Source organism: Monodon monoceros, unplaced genomic scaffold (genome assembly GCF_005190385.1).
Source record: "Monodon monoceros isolate NGI ecotype Baffin Bay Population unplaced genomic scaffold, NGI_Narwhal_1 Super_Scaffold_15, whole genome shotgun sequence".
Lineage (NCBI taxonomy): Eukaryota > Metazoa > Chordata > Mammalia > Artiodactyla > Monodontidae > Monodon > Monodon monoceros.
This window is the reverse complement of record NW_021703771.1, coordinates 60,052,730-60,071,566: the sequence shown is the minus strand read 5'-3', so window position 1 is coordinate 60,071,566 and position 18,837 is coordinate 60,052,730. Positions and strand designations below refer to the sequence as shown.

The 18,837-nt window shown below is 37.7% G+C and overlaps 1 protein-coding gene across 1 annotated transcript in view; it reads left to right on the top strand.

Annotated features, from left to right (window-relative positions):
* Positions 1-18,837, top strand: part of SGK1 (serum/glucocorticoid regulated kinase 1) — a 113,042-nt gene that overhangs the window by 74,603 nt on the left and 19,602 nt on the right. The window contains exon 3 of the mRNA XM_029224106.1: positions 7,852-7,927. Within this exon, the coding sequence (XP_029079939.1) occupies positions 7,852-7,927 (76 nt within the window). The remainder of the gene's footprint in view (positions 1-7,851; positions 7,928-18,837) is intronic.

Sequence of the window (18,837 nt, the reverse complement as noted above, 5' to 3'; positions counted from 1 at the left end):
GAGAAAAATACTAAGAAATATACTGTCATTTGCAACGAGAGATTCAAAACATTTCTCTTTTGCCCAGAAAGCCTAGGAGTGAATGTTTGTTCATCATTTAACTCAGGCCTGGGAATCATTCTTTATATTACCTTTAGATGGTACAGTGACCCTGAAATAGCCATATTTAGTCTCTTCCCTGTACGCAGTAGATAAATACCACTCAATCCCTGTTACTTCTGTGTGGCAGAAGTTGGTTTAAGCATGTTAGAGATTCCTGGGGAGCTTAAAAATATACTGACTCCCCAGTCTCTTCTCTTCTTGTCTTGGGCCCTGACTCTGGTATGTATTTTTTAAGTTCCTCACTGTAGTGTGTAGTCATGATTGAAAACCACTGGAAAGCAATGTGTCTTAGATGGAGAAAAGAAAAATCTAATCATGGACTAGACATGGATCAGTCATGGACAAATCCAAATGATTCATTGAATGAAGTCTGAATCTATGCAAAGAGTTTTGAAGATTATCTTTTCCCAGCTACATGGTGTGTTAGTCAGACAATAACCTGAAAAATGAAAAGCCAATCATTAATAATTTTTCCAATAAATATACTTAGTAGCAGAGTATAGCCAAAACAATTTTCTACATCTTTATGCAAAGAAAAAAAGTGGTTTGAATGGTAATGTCAGGAGCTAAATATCAGATCAGGTCCCAGCCTTACTGCTGGGCTGGGGAGAAGTTTCTTTCACTCCAAATTATTTACAGGAGCATCAGCTATTCTGAGCTGACCCCACTCTAAATCACTTCAGGCCCCCAACACCAGGAATTTAGAAGGGTTAAAACACTAGAGGAAATAAAGACACGTTTTAAACCACTGCATTTTGCCATAACGACTATCCTTTTCACTCAAATAGCTTAAGTTGAGCGGGATTTATAGTCTTCATTTTTAATTGTTTAGAGATTAATAATTCAATCATTCAGCAAGTGTTTGTTGAATGCCTACTATGTGCCAAGCACCCCTTTAGGACTCATGAAATTTACAAGAGACCATTCAAAAAAATGAAGAACACAATTATATATGAGATGGTGTTAAGTGCCGTAGAGAAATATAAAGCAGGAAGGGGAAAGAAGTTTCCATTTTAAACAGGGTGTTGGGATAAGGCTTCCCTGAGGAGCTGACGTGTGAGCAGATAGATATCTGAAGGAGATGAAAGTGATGCAGTTGTCCAAGCAAAGAAAGTTCCAGCCTGAGTGCTCAGCAAGCACAGTGCCTAGAGAGAAGTCTTTTTACTTTTGCCGATATTGTTTGCACATAGATAATTCAGTTAACACAGTAAACTTTTTCTACCAAAAGATTCTCCCTTCCAGCCTCCATTCTAAGTCATGATACTCCTGTTAACATGTTTGAGTATATAATCATGGATAATAATAACTCCTACCAATGACTGAACCCTAGAAGAAGCTAAATCTAACCTTAAATCTAACTGTAACTTTGCCAATTTTTCCAGGAAGGAGACTGAGCCTAAGAGAGATTATGTAACTTGCCCAGGGTCACATGCATAGTCAAGGGTGGGGCTGCCATATTTTATTCCAGGTCTGTCTGACTCCAAAGCCCATGCTCTAAACAGCTATATCTTATTATTTCTATCAACTTTGATCTAAAATAAACAATAAATGCAAGGAAGTTTCTCTTAACCATGGTGGATGTATTATAAACAATATAAATAACTTCTGTATCTCCTTCTGTAGGTCACTTTACCTCCTCCTTCAGAATCCGTTTTCCCATCCATTAAATAAGGAGCTGAACTAAGTCATTTGTTAAATCTGTTCTAGCCTCAAAATACTATGATTCTATGATATATTCACTTTGGCCACTTTAACATCTTTTGAGTCCTACCAAATCAATGACATAGTCAGTAAACATGCATTGATCGCCAAACTCCATGACCCTAAATAATTTTTACTTAAGAATTTAATTATATGCTTTGGTGTAGAATTTATAAAGGTTTGACCTGGATTCCAGTCAAACCAACTCCATGTGCCTGCTTTGCTTTGTGTTTTAACTTACAAATGCAGATGTGTATTGTTGATTCTGGCAATATTATTAAAATATGTAAGAAGGTGGACTACTTTAAAGCATCTAAAATGACCATATATTGCCCCACTCCCTACTCATGTCACCCTATTTGTTGCCTCCATCATGGTCATCTCAATCACCAGCGTTAGAAAATAAGTTCCATGAGGTCAGGGACACATCCATCTGCTTCCCATCTAAGCATGTGGCTCCTAGTACTGTACCTACTATACCATAGGTTATCCACTAATATTTACTAAATGAAATGTATAATTAAATTACTTTCAAAATTGAGGATAAACCCAAGTTTTAAGAAACCAATATCAGCTCTCAACTGACATCCTGAAATGTAACAGTGGAGACTTGGACTCTATAATCACTAACTTAAGCTACATTACTCTTTAGTCCTCAGTTTCCTCGTCCATAAAGTAAGCAGCAAGGAGAGAAACAGTGTCTTCCAGCCCCCCAAGTCGCTGATCCTCTGAACTCTACCACTGGTGTAGAATATAGAAAACATCTAATTTAATAGAGGTTTAACCTGGATATCTTGACTTTATGAAACTGAAACACTTGCTGGGCCAGGCAGGAGACATAAATAAGCAAAATGGGTGGGGTGGCAAATTGCCTTTAGCAATTCACAGTCACAAGGGCTAAACTGAAAAATATAAAATCCCAGTAAGGACACAAGTGAATTAAAGCCACAAAAAGAAGAAGAGTTATCTAGTTGCTTAGCCTCACAGTATCTTCAGGGACCAAGAATAGTCCCTATTCTCCATGTTATATGGATGTAATTGTCCTTAAGCAACTGAATGAGGATGAGTCACTAGCTTGTGGAGACCTGTATGATAAGACTTGTGATCTCTGATGGGATTCCTCCACTAAGCTCTTGATCAGACTTCTGCTGTCCTTGTCCAAACTGTCATCTTCATGAGGGTGGAGGTTAGTGATACTAGATCTGCAGACTGTGGGATGTTTGCTCTAGTGAAATAGTGGGGGTGGATTCTCATCCTGCCCTGTGTGCGGTGGAAGACTGTAGCCCAAAGGTTGAGGCCAGAGAAACCTATCTGCACATGACTATGTAAGTGAAACCTCACCACTAGGCACCCAAAGGGGATCTGGTCTGAGGAGGTTAGAGATGAGCAAGTGCTCCTAGGAGGACTGGAGACCTAGCACATGAACAGGGGACCACATGGGCTTGGAGAGCCCGCCATGCTAGCTTAAACACAGTACAGGATCGTCCCTTGAGCTGCCAGCGACTGTGGACTGCTGGGACCACACACCAAGTTCCAAAGTTCTGAAATATTTTGGACTCCTCTGTCTTCCCTCACGTTCAGCCATTTATCAAGTCTTCCCAGATCATTCCAGCTGCCCTTCACGTCCATCCCTTCCTGCCCATATTCCCAGTCCCCATGTTCCCCCTGCTCTCATCCAGTACCTTCTGATGGTATAGCTGCCTCCTAATCTCCTCACTTTGGGTCTTTTCTGACTCTGGCATCTCACACAAACTGCCAGGGCTCTTGAATTTCCTCAGAGTGAAGCATTCATTGACTTTCAAAGCTATCCACTATCTGGCTTCCACCTAGTTTCCAGTCATTTCTCCCAGGAGCCTTCTACTCCCATGAAATTGTTCAACCAACAGTTGCTTAAATACACCTTGTTAGGTTTTGCTCCCACACCTTTATTTGTATTGTTCCGCCCACTTTGGATACTTTTCTACTGGCTGCTCACCAATCCAAGTGTTGCCAGTATTTTTTTTTCTTTGGCTGCGCGTCACGCAGCATAAGGGATCTTAGTTCCCCGACCAGGGATGGAAACCCTGCCCCCTGCAGTGGAAGCGCAGAGTCTTAACCACTGGACCACCAGGGAAGTCCCGCCAGTATTTTGAAAACCTGTCAAATCCTCCCTCTTCCGTGAAGCCTTGCTTAACAGCTTTGCCTACACTATTGCTTCTTCCTTTAAACCCTGATCATTAATAACCATACCACTTTCTTCATGGAGGTACTTCTTCTTGGAGGTACTTTTTAAAATTTATTTATTTTAATTAATTTATTTATTTATTCTTTGGGTCTTTGTTGCTGTGCGCGGACTTTCTCTAGTTGTGGCGAGCAGGGGCTACTCTTTTTTGCGGTGCACTTCTCATTGCAGTGGCTTCTCTTGTTGTGGAGCACGGGCTCTAGGCGTGCAGGCTTCAGTAGTTGTGGCACACAGGCTCAGTAGTTGTGGCACACGGGCTTAGTTGCTCCGCAGCACGTGGGATCTTCCCAGACCAGGGCTTGAACCCGTGTCCCCTGCATTGGCAGGTGGATTCTTAACCACTGCGCCACCAGGGAAGTCCCTGGAGGTATTTAGTATCAGGCTGCATTATGGCTTTGTGGATGTCTATGTGCTGTTCCCAAATCAGAATATAAAGTCCAAATGATCAAGTTTCCTTTGTGTCCTTATAAAAACCAGGGTAGCATCTTAAACAAATGCTTAATAAATACATTTTGGATGTAATAAACACATCCAAGAGAAAAAATCAAGAAAGGCTTTTCTTCCTCCCAGATACACAGAACTGAATTCAAAATTAATGTTTGCAGGACGGTTTTACATCCTGTGATAGTGTCCAAGGGACATTTCTAAAGTCTTATTAGAGCAATTTGAGAAGCAAAATTTCATTTCTCTAAAGTGTTCTTGCTTACTTCTGAACATCATGGAACCAGATATGGGAAAGAAGGAAAAAACCAAAGAGCCCACTGTGGATTTCATGAAGGGTCTCGTGAAGGGTCTTGTGAAGCCACTTGTGAAGGGTCTTGTGACGACCCAGCAGGACTGACATCTGATATAGACTTTTCTTACTTCTGTGAAGTACCTAAAACTATGGGAGTGAGTTTTAGGGCATTGCTTACAAACAGTTGCAGTATATATAATTATGAATGAATTTGCATAAACTTGTGCTAAAAATATGCTCCATGAGCTCTATGGATAACTTGCCGTGGGTACTTTGGTGCTTGGGAATCATGAAAAAAACAGCATGATAATAATACTTCCATGATAATAACACAATGAGCAGGAAGTCATTCTTGATGACTCTGAATTTAACAGGAACAACTTCAACTATGTAGAAGATTTTTCCAACAAATAGTGATAAAGAATTATTCATAAGTAAATGAGATTTGGAGGAATGATGTTTATTTGACACAAATGCCACAGAAACACAAGATAATTAGAGCTGAATGCAGGAAGAATGCTCATACATGGCAAATTTCCCAAATGGGTCCATAGTTATAAAATCAACTAGGACTTTCCAAATAAAAAAGTGTGGATAAATAGCAATGAATTTTTTACTTTCACTCTGTTAGATTTATAGGTTCTTAGAAACATTTCAATTACTCACATCTGGAAATAATGTTTGTAATCCTTCCGGAGTTTCTCCTCAAAACCGATTCCTTATTTCAGGGACTATTATCTGTCCCTGACCTGGAAGCTCCTAGGTGATTAGCTCACAGGCCAGAGAGGATGTCTTCTGGGGTACAGTGATCTCAATGAAGAGACTTAAAACCATTTCATGAGGAACAGTGGAAGGAAAGAGGGCCAGCTAACCTGGGAATGGAAGACTGAGGTGAGACATAACAGCTACTTTCTAATATTCTAGGTATTATTTTATCAAAGAGAAAGTAGATCTCTTCTATGTAACTCAGGAGTGAGCTAGAACCAGTGAGGAAAGTTTCAAGGATCCAAACTTCTGTTCAACTTGCAAAGAATTTTCTAACAAAGGGAGTAATACTTAGTGGAAGAGGTAATTCCTTTGAAGGAATTTAGACTGGGGCTGCTTAGTGAAATTTGAGGGATGTTTTTGCTTTTCCACTCAAACTGGTATCCACGGAATGGGGCTGGTCTATACTTTCTTTTTTTTTCTCCTGGAGATTTATATTTTAATGATATTTTTTTTTTCACAGTTTGACTCCTAAAATGACGGTTCCTATCAATTAAAACAAATGACATTACCAGGAAATCCATTAATAAAATGTAGACCGCTTACATATTTATGTATGAAATATTTTATGTGTGTATCTGATATACTAACAGACATAGGATGTTGATCTATTCCTGGATGTTCTTGTTGGGGGAGGGGAGGTAAGAACACAATATGAAATCTACCCTCTTAACAAATGTTTGTGTGCAATACAGTAATGTTAACTATAGGCACATGTTGCTAGGCAGATCTCTAGAACTTAATCTTCTTACATAACTGCAACTTTATACTCAATGTATGGCAACTCCCCATTTCCCCTTCTCCCAGCTCCTGCCAACTACCACTCTACTTTCTGCTTTTACATGTTTCACTAATTTAGATGCCTCTTATAAGTAGTATCAGGCAGTATTTGTGCTTCTGTGTCTGGCTTATTTCACTTAGCATAATGTCTTCAAGCTTCATTCGTGTGGTTGCATATGACAGGATTTCCTTCTAAGTCAGAATAATATTTCATTGTATGTGTATATACTACATTTTCTTCATCCATTCATCTGTCCATAAGCATTTAGGTTGCTTCTACCTCTTGGCTATTGTGAGTCATGCTGCAATGAACATAGGGGTGCAAAGAGCCCTTTGAGATCTTGATTTCTACATGTTCCTTGGTATTAGTTCAGGACAAGAGAAAGAGCTTGTGCCAGATTGTAAATGGACACACTGATTCCTTCATCAGTAGAGATTTGCTATGGAAAGAAAATGTCAACAGAACTAAACAATGTACTTAGTGACATTCTTGCTGCAATGGAAGGAATACTTTGAGTATTTTGAGTACTTTGACTATTGCTGCAATGGAAGGAATTTACCCATTGAACAGTAAAATACTAGAGAATTTTCACAGTAATCAAATTATCACACTACAAAATATATATAATTGGAACATCCATTTGAACACTAAGATTTATATTTCCCCAATTGAATATATGTTTGAAAGTCACACATCACAATTATAAAAAATTGCAAAAAAAAAAAAAAAGGATCATTACTGTTCCCTGGTATTTATTGAAAGATTCTATTAGTTGGATATGATGTGCACCAGGCAGAGTCTTTAGGTTGAATAAGTAATACATATTGCATATATGCATGTGCTACTATTTAAAAAGAAAGATTCTGCTATAATTATAAAAGAAGAATTCATATTAAAGTGCAACTGAATTAAAAGTAGCTCTTTCTTATTATGTGTTTTCCCAAGCATATATACTAAAAGTACCATCTCAGCTACGTAGAAGTCCAAAATGCTTTTTATTTTATTATTTTTATTTTTTTGCCCACGCCACACAGCACGCGGGATCTTAGTTTCCTGACCAGGGATGGAACCCGTGCCCTCTGCAGTGGAAATGCGGATTCCTAACCACTGGACCACCAGGGAATTCCCCAAAATGCTTTTTATGTGATGGATATTCTTACATGAAAATGCTTGCTAATCATGCAGGGCCTCTGCGTCCAGCTGTGCAGTTTGTGTTATGCAAAAGGCACAAGAATGAGGGAGCAAAGTAGGAGGCTGAACTCCAGCCCCCATGAGCCCTGGCAGCGAAACCACTTCAGGCATAGGGTCACCATCCATCCCAGTTTGCCCAGGACTGAAGGGTTTCCCAGGATATGGGACTTTCAGTGACACAACCAGCATAGTCCTGGACAAAGCAGGCATGGTTGATCACCCTAATCAGGTCACAGATGCACTTTATGTTCTAGTTTCAGCCTTGGAATCTTTTCTGTAGAACTGTAGGCCTGGAACAACTGAAACAGTGAAGCCATTTTTTCACATCATTTCTTTTCTCCTTCTGTTTTCAAGGTGAAAGAGCCATGTAATCACGCCAACATCCTGTCCAAGCCTGACCCAAGAACCTTCTGGACTAATGATGACTCAGGTATTATTGGAAAAATACATTCTGGCCCTGTGATATATACAAAGCATGTGGCGGTAAAGCCCCACACAAAGGCAAGGTTTAGGGGAAATTTTTGGTTTTGCTTGTTTGTTTCTTTATACATAGTCCAACACTTGAATGTACTTCACAATCAATCACTTTTTTATAAGTCTCTTTATTTTATCTTCTTTTTCAATTTCTAAAGCATGTATACCGTTAAGTACAGCTTGATGAATTGTGAAGTATAATCAAGTGTTGGGGGAACAAAGCATGAGTCTATTTCCTGGAGTGGAGGACAGAGAAATAAGATAAGGTGGGTAAATATACTGATCCAAGTGTCTCTTCCAAGGGAACGAAGGGATTAAAAACCCGAAGGTGAGTCATATTCCAAATACTCAGTGGAGGGCAAGTATGACTTGCACTATCAACCCCGAAGTATAAATCTAATCACAGTCAGAGGAATGCTACTTTCTGAGATCGGAGAATATGCTTCAGGTGTGTAATTAAAAATTACACTCGGACCAAGGATAGGTATGTTTTTATAGGAAACTGAAGACATAACATCTTTTCATTCTCTTCCACAAACACGTTGAACCATGAGGCCTAATGACACCAAGTAAAGACACTAGAACTGAGACGAGAAGGTTCAGTAAAAGAGACAAAATAATTAAGAGGGTGATTCTAGAGCTTTCACCTTCTCTAATTAAATAGGGTCTAATTAAGTGGAGAATTGTGGTGATACCTAATATTTGTATTAGGCCTCACGGTTTGTATAGATCTCAGTGTGTTCACAAAAACCTAATTTCGTGTTTGGGCCAACCCTATGAAATAGAGGGGCACACGTGATAGATGAGATCAGATGCTGAAAGAGGGTAACTGACATCCAAAGCTCATGAGCAGAGAACCTCACGACTGGCAGGGGGATGGAGAACCTGCGTGCTCAGTTCTGTATCACTCTTCCTAGGAAGAAGCAGCTCTCCTCTGAGAAGCAGCATGAGCTAAATTGGTGCTTTAATCTTTTCTTTATAAAAGAGAGTCAGAGACTATGCCTATTAGCAGAAGCAGGAGGGGTTGGAAAGGGAAAAGCGCTCTGCTGTCTTTTTTTCAAAGACCAGGCTCACAGTAAACTTATTATCAATTTCATCTGTCAAAACAATTGTTCTGTCTGTTTTATGTCCTTTGAAGAAAGATGAAGAAACATGAAAGTGAATTGGCCTATTTATGCCATCATTGTGGTCCATTAGTAGTACAGCCACAAAATAAACAAGCTGTCCACCGACTAATACTACTATTAAGATCTACAGCACGTATGCTGTGAAGGAGCCATGTAGAACAAAACATAACAATTAAATGATTTTTTTTTAGTTTTTTAAGGAACTTCCATTCTGTTCTCCATAGTGGCTGTATCAATTTACATTCCCACCAACAGTGCAAGAGAGTTTCCTTCTCTCCATATCTTTTCCAGCATTTATTGCTTGTAAATTTTTTGTTGATGGCCATTCTGACCAGTGTGAGGTGATATCTCAATGTAGCTTTGATTTGCATTTCTAGGGAGACACAAGAGGGAGGAGATATGGGGATATATGTATATGTATAGCTGATTCACTTTGTTATACAGCAGAAACTAACACACCATTCTAAAGCAATTATACTCCAATAAAGATGTTAATAAATAAATAAATAAATAAGTGATTCTTAAAGTTATGCAAAGAGAATGGAATTAGAAGGGAATCTGTACAGGTCAGACTCAGAAAATGCTGCTTAGGTACTTTTTGGAGCTGGAGAAATTATGTTACAAGAAAAACTACTGCAGAACGTGTACAGAAATAGTAATAGGAATGCTCTGGATCTACTCATCTTAAAAATTTAAAAAAATTTTATTGTATCTTCAATGGGGTTACAAAGATAGTATCGCTTCTGTAGTAGCAGCTTGCTTAATAAAGATCCTCTCCAATAATCAATTCTTAGACTAAGGTCTATGTTTAGTGCTTTGGTGGGGAGAGGTAGTTGTTCAGTCAATGACTGAGACATGGGTATTAAAATCTCCACCTATGGTGGTAGAATTATCTTTTGCTTTTTAAAATTCAGTCCATTTTTACTTTATATATTTTGAAGCTCTGATATTAAGCACATACACTCTTATAATTGTTGTAAGTTCTTGATGAATTGTGTTCCTCTTTATCTCTGGTAAAAGTATTCATTTGAAGTCTTTTTTTTTTTTTTTTTCTGACATTAATATAGCCTAGCAAACCTTCTGACACCTACTCTTCATGTGATATAACTTTTCTATCCATTTACTTTCAACCTATCTGTGTCTTATAGTTAAAGTGCTTGTCATATAGACCTCATATAGTTAAGTTTTCCTTTTAAAGACTATTTGACAATCTCTGCTTTTGCTTGGAATTAAATTACACTTAATGTAATTGTTAGATATAACTATACCATCTTGATATTTGTTTTCCTCATGACCCTTCCCTTCGTTTGCTATCCTTCCTTTTACGACTTCTCTAGAGTTATTTGAGTATGTTTTAGAATTCAATATTAATTTATCTATTGGCTTAGTGGTGGCTCTAAGGATTACAATTAATAACTAAGTTTTCACAGACCATTATAGAAAACTTCAAACAGTATAGGTCTATTTATCCCACTACTCCTCCCATGCTTTACATTTTGGTTGTAATATATATCACGTCTACATATGAAATTAAACCAATGGTATAACGTATCTAAAGGAAAACCATCCTTTGTATTTTCTGAGAGGTTTACCATTTCTGATGTTCTTCATTTCTTCTTGAAGATCCAGCTTTCCTCAGAAATCTTTTCCTTTTAGCCTGGAAAAACTTCTTTTAGTGTTTCTTATAATGCAGTGATTCTCTGGCAATGACATCTCTCAGTTTTCTTTTATCTTTATGATATGGCTTTATACATGAAAATATTTTTATTTAATTCTTGAAGGATATTTTTTTCTAGATATAAAATTCTAAGTTGATGACTTTTTTTTTTTCTTTTATCGCTTTAAAGATACTGGTCCATGGTCTTCTTGTCTCTATAGTTTCTGATGAGAAGTCAGTGATGATTTAAATTATTGTTACCCTGAATGTAATATGTTGTCTTTCATTGGCTGCTTTAATTTTTTTTTTAATCTTTGGTTTTTATCAGTTTGACTATGATGTGTCTAGAATAGAATCAATGTTCTTTAAGATGTAGAACTCTGAGGTTTAGGAAGTTAAACACTCTTCTAGTCTATTAGTAGTTTTCTTAGAATTTGAATCTGAGGGATGCAATTGTTTCTGCTGTAGTTTCTACACTGCAGCACGCCCTTTCTTCATCAGGCCATCAGCACCCCAACTAAAACTTCTCCTAGATGCCTTCAATTCTGTTAGGTGTAAACACAAGCTAAAGCAACTCCACAGCCTTCTGCAACATGCAAATTTATAAGCCTGCAAATGGATTGTTTACCAAGACAATATTATAGTCATAGTAAGAATTTTATTAGGGTAACTTTTCCCAGTTCCGGAAATAATTGTGATAAAATGGTTCCATCATTTCCTCCAGCAAATATATTTCAGTGAATGGATTATTTCCATTCAAAGCCAGCCATCATCAGAGAGTATTTTACTTACTTAATCTAATGTATAGTCTCAATAAACAGTTTAAGTAGAGTTCAATATTGGAGGTAACTAGTCAAGATTGCTTGATAGAAATAGAAGTTAAATTAAAAAATCTTTTGTTTTGAAGTAGGGAATTACTGAGGGTTAGCTCACCCTGAAATCTGGTGAGATTGCCTAGATTTTCATACCCATTATCTTTCTGCCTGACTACCAGAGGGTGGGGCTGGCGTGCTCAGTTGCCATATGCAGATATGGTAGTTGGAGAAACAAAAGTAATTTTTTAAAAGCTTTTTTAAAAAATATAATATGAAAGTAGCATATGTTCATCATAGGAAAGAAATGGAAAATTAACCACCCATAATCCTCCCACCCACACTTTTTTTCATTGGACTTGACTGTCTTGTGCATTCCCAGCATTTGTTCTGACAAAAGCAAGCAGGCTGCACAAGTTTAGGCTCTTTCCTATTACCTTTGTTTTTAGGCCTTAAAACCTGATTTGTTTGTTTTGGCCCACCTTTGTTTTTCAATTGCTGGTCCTTCAGTAGCCTGTAACATCCTCTTAAATGAGAATTTCAAGGTAGGATGAGTTTCCTCACACTTTCAGAATGTGTGTTTTTCCAGGTATTATTGGCAACACAGATAATGGTCTTTACTTAGAGGAAGTCAGATAATGAAGCAGTTAAACAATAAGCTTTCTTTTGCAAGGGCCATGGTTTTAACTGGGCACCTGTTTTGCCAGGTAGGAAAATGTACCTCCTTAATGTTCTCCCTGGGCTCTTACTTGAAGTCACCTTTGAACAAAATGCAATTCTACCCTTGGGATGTTCAAAATGTCTAGGTTTCTTTCAAGCAAAAATTAAAGAGGAAGATTCATTATTGTGAAAATTTTTTCCAGAAGGGAAACTAAATTTTCCCTTATATTTTCAGGATTATCATTATTTCTTTATATATATATTTTTTTTTTTTTTTTCAGTATGCGGGCCTCTCACTGCTGTGGCCTCTCCCGTTGCGGAGCACAGGCTCCAGACACACGGGCTCAGCGGCCATGGCTCACGGGCCCAGCTGCTCCGCGGCATGTGGGATCTTCCCAGACCGGGGCACGAACCTGTGTCCCCTGCATCGGCAGGCGGACTCTCAACCACTAAGCCACCAGGGAAGCCCTATATTTTTTAATGATTCATCACATTTTAAAATTCAGCCCAAATTTCTGGGGATGTAGAAATCAATATCAAGAGGTATATTCATATTTATATGGGAGCAGTAATTTTTGTACCAAATGTAGAAATGAAAAGATGCATAGTTTGAAAACATATGGACTACAGAAATATTTCAGTGTTTCAGAGAATACATAAAATTCGATCATTGCGTTAATATAAGGAGAGGGAGGACTTCATTCCATAGATCTTTCAAAGTGGAGAAAATATAACTTCTAGATTTTTATTCTTAAAAAGCAAAACACTCTCATATTTAATATCCAGAAAACTGTTGCTTCATTCCTCAAGATATGGAATTATCTAACCCCCTCACCCTGCCAACAAAAAGAAATGTGAGAAAAGTTAAACACAATCTGCTTACACAGAAACTTTCCATCTGATACTTGTTGGCCAGTGTAGACTTTGCCTCTTGCTATTAGAGATAAACCATTTGGTAAAAATCTGTGGATACAAGAAGATCTCTTAAGTAGACTGACCTCATTACTCAGGTCTTAACTAAAAAAGGTAGCTATCTCAGTAATGAAAGCCACCTTACCCACAGTGAGAAATTCCAAATATCACATAATGCCACCCATGGGATCAGAGATGGAGGTAGGCTTTGGAAAAAACAGGGGCACGCTCCTGGCTGCTTCTGATTTCCCCTACTTCTGCTGCTCAAAGCTTTCCAAATCAAACTTGGTATTTATTCCCTTCATCTTAGATCAGGAAGCCACAATCATCCTCAGGTTTCTGAACCGCATCTCTTTCAGCCAGCTGGACTCACATCAGTGCTGACCAGCAGACCATCTGGCCATGCTTCCCAGTGAGCCACGCATGGAGCAGCAGGAAACTCCTCAACACTTTACTTTCTGCTGTGATTAGTGCTGTGAGCTCTTGAGTAAGGCCGCCTGAGTTTGCCACCAAGTTCAATGCTTATTACCTGTGTGACTTTGCAGGAATGATTTCACCTTTCTGTGCTTCCATTTCTTTCACGTGCAAAAATGGAATATTATAATAGATTACACTTTTGTGGGGACTAAAGGAGATAATTCAGGTAAAGGTACTTAGAACTCTGTCTAGCGTATAGTTAGTGGTCAATTTATGACAGCTCTTTTAACTTGGAGAAAGAATTATGTCATTTATACAAACCTGAACACTCACCCCCCGCCATATATAAGGTCTACAATCTATGGGTTGAAAGAAGAATACATTTTATTTTGTCATTACTCTTACTATTTCATACTTTTCTGAACCCATAACTTGTTTTTTTGTTTCGTTTTGTTTTTTTCTTCTCTCTGAACCAAGAAGCTCATCATTCACTGTCTTCTGTTATCTGGGTCCCCATACACAGCACTGATAAGCTTCCTGAAAGTAAACATATGGCTGGACATAAAACCCTCAAACTGGAAAGAACCTTAGACATCGCCTATTCATTTAGATAAAATATTGCATTCTTAAGCAATGGTCCATAAAGCAGAAACACACTTAGTTTTGCATGACTTTAACCGTTTACAATGGCTTAGAGGGTTCCCAGTTCAAGGACGGGTTGTTTATTCCAGCGAGTAGCAAAATGTCATTTCAAAACTTTTCTGTTTAAAGTTAAAATAAAGTTAGAGTCACGCGCATCTAGCATTTAAGTTTGATAGCAAAACATTATCAATTCCAATCCTCATGATGGTCCTGCTGCCTAGTGTGTGAATGTGTAAACGTGTGACTATAGACTCATCCAGCTCAGCGCAGAGAAGCCCCCTCCCTCTCCCTCGCATTGTGTCAGCTAAATTTTACAGTTGGAGCAAAGTCTGTTTCTCCCTTTGTTAAACTCACAACTTTCTCTTCCTCTTGATTATGACCAAAATTACTCGTTATTTCTGCTGTTTGACTCAAAGCTAAACTAGCAGTTTTTTCACAATTTTATTTTTCTGATTCCCCAGCATTCTTTTTTTTGGGGGGGGGCCTCGCTGATTGGCATTCGGGATCTTATTTCCCTGACCAGGGCTCAAACCCATGTCCCCTGCATTGGCAGACAAATTCTTAACCACTGCACCACCAGGGAAGCCCCATAAGTTTGTTTTTTATGTCTGTGGGTCTATTTCTAGAAGTTCATTTGTATCATTTGAAAAAAGGGTTTTAGATCGTTGCCTTAATTTCAGAAATATTTTATCTGCTCAAATATAAACGTAGTTTACAAAATTTGAAGAAAAATTATTTACAACTTTAAAATTGTATGTAATAAGGAGAATGGGCCAATGACAGGAAAACAGGCTTTCCCTGGGATGAAATGGCCCACAGAGAGGGGTGGGTGCAGGATAGAGAGTGACGGATTAGGAAGGGAGGGGTGGGACGGATGGGTTGGAGCCTAGTGACAGGGAGGTTTGTGTGAATACAGGATGCCCAGAGTTGAGAATAGAATTAAAATTTAGGCAGCAGTGAATCACCAGGAGATGAATAGAGGAGGTGCGTTTTAGAAACCTTTCCCAATCACATGGTGTACCATCCTCTGGGTTTCCCATGCATGTTTTAGCTCTAGGAAGATTCCCCTGAACCTGGAGATTTGGGACCCATGGAATGGGTCTGCATTTGCTCACCCAACCTCACCAATCCTCTCAGCCCCAAGAGTGTCCAGCCTTATGTCTCATCCAGCTGTGGGTCTAGATGTGATCAATCCAGGTTGCATCACAGCCCCTGAACGAATGTTGTAAGAATTTCTCTCTCTTTCACTGCCTTTGTTTTTTTTTGTAATTTATTTTTATAATGGGGTTTAGCTGATTTTCAATGCTGTGTTTATGCCACTTTACACCCACTTGATTCACTTACAGAGAGATCTCAATAAATACTTTTTAAGATTAAAAAAAAAAAAAAAATTTAGGGCAGGGAGCCCCGAGCAAACTCACTGGTAAAGTGAGAGTTGATTGAAGTCAATTGATTCTAAGATTCTTTCTTGCTCTGAAACTCCTTTATTCTATGAAGGTGTAAATTGACAACAAAAAGAAAATGCAAAAGGATTTAGAAAAAAAAATGGTTTAGGGTGGGCTGGGGCCTTTGGAATAGACTTCAATGAACAGTGTATCTCGGAGAACTCTGACCTTTTTTCCTCAGAAGCACGTGGCAGTCAGCTCTTTCCACTGATTAAAATTTTGGCACTTAGAGGAAAATTTTACAATAGTTCAGCTGCACTGTTCTTATAGGTATTAAATTACATAACACACTTGAGTTTTCAAATTGTTCACCCATACCTAACCTCATCTGATCTTTCCAATCAAGCCCTGAGGGATTAACTAAATGGGTGTTAACCCTGAGGACACTTAAAGGAAGTTAAGTGCTTTGCCCAGAGCTAAATATTTAGTCATAAATTCTAAGACACAGAGCTGAAAAGTCACATCTCCTGGAAACTCTTCTGGTTCTCTTTCTACAGCTTCAAAAAGGTAACAGGGGAGCTTTGTAAAGAAAGTAGCTTGAATGTGGACACAAGTGTTTGGGGAAATAGCAGTAAGTGAAGGAGGAGATTCCAACTGACTTGTGATCTTGCCGTTGGGTGAGGCAGTTGGGAAGAGGAGGAAATTAAGGTAGATACAAGGTTTGTTTTACAGAAATTAGATATAGTGTATCTCTTTCTGCCCTGCACTCTGCTAGGTTCTATGGACAAGGAAGCAACAGTTTTCTCCCTGGAAAGCTTAGGTAAACAAACTGGACAGACACAGGTGAACTTTGAATAAAGTAGTCTAAATACAAGTTAAACTCATGATTGCTGCCTACAGATATGTGAACGATTGGTTTTTAAAACAGATAGAGAGGCAGATTATTTTAATCGTTAAAAGCAAAACTTTTGGTATCAGAAAAACCTACACTTTCATTCTGTTGGGTTTTTTAATTTTTTTTTTATTGAAGTATAGTCGATTTACAATATGTAAGTTTCAGTTATATAGCACAGCCATTCAGTTTTATATATATACATTCTTTTTCAGATTCTTTTCCCTTATAGATTATTACATAATATTGAGTATAGTTCCTTCTGCTATACAGTAGGTCATTGTGCATTCTGTTTTTGCCATTACTAGCTATGTGGCATCACACAACCAACATTTACCTCTTTAAGCCTCAGATCTTAAGAATGTATAAGGGCATTGTAACAGCTTTTCATAGAGTCATTATGAGGGTTAATTGAGAAATTGCATAAAAAGCACTAAAACATAGTGTCTGCCACTTAGTATAATCATTCAGTGTTGGCTATTATAATAGATGCCCTAAACTGTGGAAGTTACAAAGAGGAACATGTTCATTTCTGCTTATCGGTATGTCCTTAGCATCACTGAAGTGCCTGGTTTTAGAACATGCAGGAGAACCATTCCTTATAAAACGTTCATGAGGATATTTGAACACAGTCTAAGAAAGAACTTTACTGATTGCTGCTGGTTGACAATGGTAGAGATAGCCCTGCAAGTAGAGGTGAGTCCAGTGAAAAATTAAAGTGATAGCTCAATAAATGTTTATCAGGAATACTGTAGGGATGTTCACAGTCCCTAAGATCCTTTTAACATCAATAGAATCTGTTCACAATAATATGAACAGCATGAAATGAGGCTGTCAGTGCTGTTCAAATAAAAACTCCAACTTTCATATATATACAATAGTTTCAAACTTTAAAACAAAGAGAAAAGGAGCTTTTAGTGTGCTGGCTGTGAACTCTCCTGTCCTTTGCACACACGACACAAAAATTCAGTAGAACTAAAGTGAGTAGTGGTTGGGTTATTTTTGTAAATGGCAATGGGTCTACAATAGTCCAAACACATGCCCTCACCCAGTCTCGTTGTGAGATAAATGATCAGAAAGCAGGCTGTGAAAATCAGAAAGAATTGCTCTGTGAGGAAAAATAATTGGCTCTTATAGGAAAGACAGTGTTAGATCCAGCAGCACCATGTTCTGACAAGACTACTTGTGTTACAAACTTTTACTATTATTCCTGGAAGTACTTTAGCTATGGCTGGTGTATTTGTTCCTCTCTGACATCTTTATGTAAATGTACTTTCTAGTATTTTTTAAATAGTAAAATTTTAATATTTTAATAATATTAAAGTGGTATACAATGTATATTATATATAATGTATATATATACACAATGTGTGTAATATTAGGTCTAACCCTCTATACTGTTTTAAGAAAAGAGATAGAAAAGGAATAGCAGTCTTGTCTTGGGGGAATCTTACAAAGTCCCTGTCAACCTTACAGAAACTGATGATCTTAAATAATGACAGTCCTAAGAAAAGAATATGGAAAGTGGAAAGAGACAGAAAGAAGGATGCAGAGAAGAGTGGCAAGTGGGGCTTAGACAGAAACTATGTACATTGGGCCCCTTTCTGCTCTTTGGTTATTTGTTCCTATTATTAAAGGAAAAGTCAGAAGGCAATGGGCCATCAGTGATGCTTATGAGAGCAGGTTGTAGATATAAAAGTACAGTATTTACAAGGTGGTAAAGAGAAAAAAGAAAATGCTTTTGCTTTTAAAAGGTAAACTCAAGACTTGTTAAATAGAACTTGCTAAACTGGATTTACGTTTGTACATTAAAAGATATATAAACAACATGATTTGAAGAATGAATTTCAGATAGGTCTCTCATGATGATCTATGTTTGTATTCTAAGGTTTTAGATTTTTAAGCAATAGCTTGTGAATTGTGAAATAGAATCATTGTAGATACTAACGATAGTAATAGTCTTATTTCTTTGGAATATTCATTTGCTCTAAATGAGGATAGGATACAAGGCAATTTTAAACAGAGTTTTATAAACAAATAACATTATAGTAACTTCTCTAAGTGACCATATTTATTTAGTGTAGAAAGAGAGGTATTATTCATGATTCCTATCTTTTGCTCACATCTGTTTAGTTTCTTCTCTGTAATTTTCTTGTGGTCTTAAAAAAAGCTTATTTTTATTCTTTTAGATGTCACTTATATTTTTTGTGAAATGGTGATTATGAAACAAAATAGAAAAATAAATAACAGAAGTAGTTAATATATCTGAAACTTCTGACCAAACCATCAGTTTGTGTGTATGTGTGTGTGTGTGTGTGACAACTAATCTTGTTAAAAGGATTCTATAATCCCATCTCAGAAA